The 3,836-nt window shown below is 52.3% G+C and overlaps 1 protein-coding gene across 4 annotated transcripts; it reads right to left on the bottom strand.

Moving 5' to 3' along the window:
* Nucleotides 1-553: 553 nt before the first annotated feature.
* Nucleotides 554-3,490, bottom strand: IVL (involucrin). Of its 4 annotated transcripts, none has more exons than XM_088835771.1 (3): nucleotides 3,422-3,490; nucleotides 1,756-2,231; nucleotides 554-1,722 (listed from the first exon to the last, which is right to left on the bottom strand). In XM_088835771.1, the coding sequence occupies exons 2-3, from the start codon at nucleotides 2,206-2,208 to the stop codon at nucleotides 865-867; spliced, it is 1,311 nt and encodes a 436-aa protein (XP_088691897.1). In that variant the 5' UTR covers nucleotides 2,209-2,231; nucleotides 3,422-3,490; the 3' UTR covers nucleotides 554-864. The 4 variants fall into 4 exon arrangements, with proteins under 4 accessions (XP_088691897.1, XP_088691898.1, XP_055258298.2 ...); XM_088835772.1 differs by having other exon boundaries at nucleotides 554-1,752; nucleotides 1,795-2,231; XM_055402323.2 differs by having other exon boundaries at nucleotides 554-2,231.
* Between the last annotated feature and the right edge of the window lie 346 nt (nucleotides 3,491-3,836).

Here is a 3,836-nt window from a genome sequence, read left to right as displayed (position 1 = left end):
TGCTTCCCTTAGTGATATTTTCTTCATCAGAGCAGTCCCAGAATTCCCTTTTCTCCCCATCTTCCCCAATTCTGCTACTTTACTTTCCTAAAGTCTTCCTTAACTATGTCAGCAGTTCCAAGACTCTTGGAAACCATGAGCACATTCTGTGCAAAGAAAATCTGGGCAAGCACCAGAACCCAGGCGGAGCCCCCACTCCCTCCCCATGCCTTTGGCCTTGGGCTAGGATCGGGTTCAGTGGGTATAATGGAAGGCAGTGCAGAACTGAGATGAACAGATCCTCTTCCCTCAGCCAAGGTAACCCATTCCCTCTCCCTGATGGCTGAGTGCTACTTTCAGGTACATGAGTGAACTTTTGTTTTGAGGCTGATTACATTTCACATTTAGAAGCTGTTGAATGTATTGAGTGATTTAGGGTACAGAGTCAAAGAGGGGTCAGAATATCTGTCCACCCATAGGAACTGGCCAAGAGAGCCATTCTCAACCTTTAACCTGCACACAGGTTTTTATATGGTGAATGACAGAGGGTAAAAAGTCAAAGAAAATACAGGACTCCAAGCCTTCCAGGATTTATTCTGTATTATTGTACACACTCACAGATTCAGCTATAATAGTGGGGATGCAGTCACTCTCTCCTCAGGTAGAGCCTCTGGCCACCTGAGGCTGGGACTGGGCTCATCAGGGGTGGACGCTGGGCTATAACTCCCCCCACCCCAGTCCTATCAGAGACATGCAGAAGGTCAGGGTCAGGCAGGTTCACAGATGAGGTGGGCCACCCAGGTTGGGGGCCCGAGATAAGCGAGGCCACTGGCTCTCTCTTCACTTGTATGGGATTTCCGGGGGCCTCTGGGACACTGTAGGTGGTTACTTATGTTTAGAAGGCACTACACCTCCTGCTTCTTCAGAGGGCAAGGCTTTTCCCTTCAGTGGCAGGACTGGGTGGATCTCTTGGACTTGGTCAGGAGCCGGGACAAATATAGGCTGTTTCAGCTGCCCCTTCTGCTGCTCCAGCAGCTGCTCTTCTTTCTTTTCCAGTTGCTCCTCTCTCTTTGCTGTCTCTTGATCCAATTGCTGGCCCAAGGTCGTCTTCTCCTGTTCCAGCTGTGCTTTTAGCTGCTGCTCTCTTTGTGCTTTCTCCTGCTCCAGCTGCAGCCCCAGGTGTTCCGCTTCCTGATGTTCCTCGTACTGTTCTTTTTGCTGCTGCACTTCCAGCTCCTGTAGCTCCTGCTGTTGCTTTTTGACATGCTCTTCTGGCACCTGTGACTCTTGCTGCTGCTGCTCCACATGCACTTCCGGCACCTGTGACTCTTGCTGCTGCTGCTCCACATGCTCTTCTGCCACCGGTGACTCTTGCTGTTGCTGTTCCACATGCACTTCCGGCACCTGTGACTCTTGCTGCTGCTGCTCCACATGCTGCTCCTGCACTTGTGACTCTTGCTGCTGCTGCTCCACATGCTGCTCCTGCACTTGTGACTCTTGTTGCTGCTGCTCCACACGAACTTCTGGCACCTGTGACTCTTGCTGTTGCTGTTCCACATGAACTTCTGGCACCTGTGACTCTTGCTGTTGCTGTTCCACATGAACTTCTGGCACCTGTGACTCTTGCTGTTGCTGTTCCACATGAACTTCTGGCACCTGTGACTCTTGCTGTTGCTGCTCCACATGAACTTCTGGCACCTGTGACTCTTGCTGCTGCTGTTCCACATGCTGTTCCTGCACTTGCTGCTGCTGCTCCACATGCACTTCCGGCACCTTTGACTCTTGCTGCTGCTGCTCCACATGCACTTCCTGAACCTGTGACTCTTGCTGCTGCTGTTCCACATGCTGTTCCTGCACTTGTGACTCTTGCTGCTGCTGTTCTACATGCACTTCCGGCACCTGTGACTCTTGCTGCTGCTGTTCCATATACTGTTCCTGCACCTGTGACTCTTGCTGCTGCTGTTCCACATGCTGTTCTTGCTGCTCTGGCTCTGGTTGCCGTGGTTCACACTTTTGCTCAGGCACCCCCTTCACAACTGCGTGTTTCTCCCCAAACTCCAAGGGGACCTCCCCCGGGAGCTCCGAGTGTACCTTCTGGCATGGGGCAGGCAGTGGAGTTGGCTCCTTCACTTGCTCCTGCTGGGTACTGGTGGGAGAAGAAGCAGGCTTGAGGGGCTCCTGGGAGAGGGCAGGGGGCTGAATCACTGGCAGAGTGTATTGCTGGGACATCTTGGAAGCTGCTTTCGGTCAACCTGAAAAAGAGGACAGGTCAGAGGAGTTACTGAAGGCAAGGTAATAGATGAAGCCCAAGAATCTTTAGCAGTGCCTGGTTTCTCAGCATTCCCATCTTGGGTGGGGCACTCTTCTGATCATGCTGGGCTATCATTCCACAGAAGCAGCAGGGTGAAGATAGGGATGGAGAGGGGTGGGCAAAGGCCCTCCTGGGAGCTTCTTGTTCCCAAGAGCCAACAACAAGGACTGTCTCCAGAGCTGTACTGCACAGGTGCGCTGGGTGCCATCTCACCTCCTGCCCTTGCCTATCCTTGTCTCTCCCTTGTTCCTGACCTCCTCTGACAAAGAGGAGAGATGAGCTCTGGGATTATGGCAGGAAGAGGGAAGGTGCCCAGGGGTGGGGGGGGAGTTCTCCTGGAGGACCCCCAAGTCCTGGAAAATCAGTAGCCTTCCCAAGAGGATCTGAGAGGTGATGGTACATGCCCTGGACTGGAGTCACATGACATGATCTTGCCTTAAATCTCCCAGTGAAATGCTGTATGGTTCTGGGCAGGTCATTTAGTCCCTCTGGGCCTCAGATTTCTCCTCTGCAAAATGAAGCATATTCATATGAATGGCATATTCAGCTCCAGAGCTTCTTTCTCTCTTGACCTTCTGAACTTTGGCTGGTGGTGGTGGTGGGAGGGGGTTGGAAGGTTGCTGAGAGCTGGAGCTGGTTCTTTCAAGTCTCCTACTTCTAAACTGGGTTTCCCTGCCCCTGCTCTTCCTGGGTTCCTCAAATAGAAAGTGTTCCTCATTCGGCATTTCTCCCTTCTGTAGCACAGCTAAAAATTACAAGTGTGTCCCCAGACCCTGTTCCCCTTTAGAGAAGACAAAAATCATAGTAAGCCCAAATCAAGCAGTTTTAGGAGAGAATCTGACCGTATTTCCCATGCATCCCTATCTTACTCTTCTCTTCTCCCTGTCCCCCACACTTGAAAATACAGTCCCAAGAAAATATGGTGCAGGAGAGGATTGCTGTCTGTTCTGTTTCCTGGCCACGCACCTAGCCCTCAGCACAGTGACCTGGGCTCCCCCGGAAGGACAGTGGTCCAATTGAATCCTGCACACGAGTGACCCCTGCACCCCCTTCAAGCTGACAACCCCCAGCCAAGTTCTGGCTTGTGGGAGGCCCCAGGTCCCAAGCCTGGTTCTACCAGCAAACACTTACCAGACTCACAGTGGGGCCAGCTGGAGAGGCTTCTAGTGGAGTGCTGAGCTGAGCAGGGGCTGAGATGCCCTTTATACCATTCCCCAGCCTGGCCTCCTTCCCAAGTTGAAGGAGATGGACTGGTTTCACCACTCCAGTTGGTCAACTTCCTCTAGCCCCTTCCTGACTCATCATAGGCACCTTAATCAGAAAACCCCTGAGGGCCCCTTTTCACAGAGACACACAGCTCCTGCCTGGCCAGTGGACTCTGGGGGTTCAGTCACCCCCATGAGGCTCATCACTTTGGCACAGGGAGGTGAGGGAGGCATCTTGGGAAACTGGTCCCCTTTTCCTTTTTTTTTTTTCACCTCAGCCAAACTTTTCTTCTGAATCTCAGTTTCTTTACCTGTAAAATGGGGTTATCCTCCTTTTTAGG

Source organism: Moschus berezovskii, chromosome 4 (genome assembly GCF_049115385.1).
Source record: "Moschus berezovskii isolate FMDL1 chromosome 4, NW_MosBer_1.0, whole genome shotgun sequence".
Taxonomy (NCBI): domain Eukaryota; kingdom Metazoa; phylum Chordata; class Mammalia; order Artiodactyla; family Moschidae; genus Moschus; species Moschus berezovskii.
Note: the sequence above shows the minus strand (reverse complement) of the source record. Positions and strands in the feature narration are given on the sequence as shown.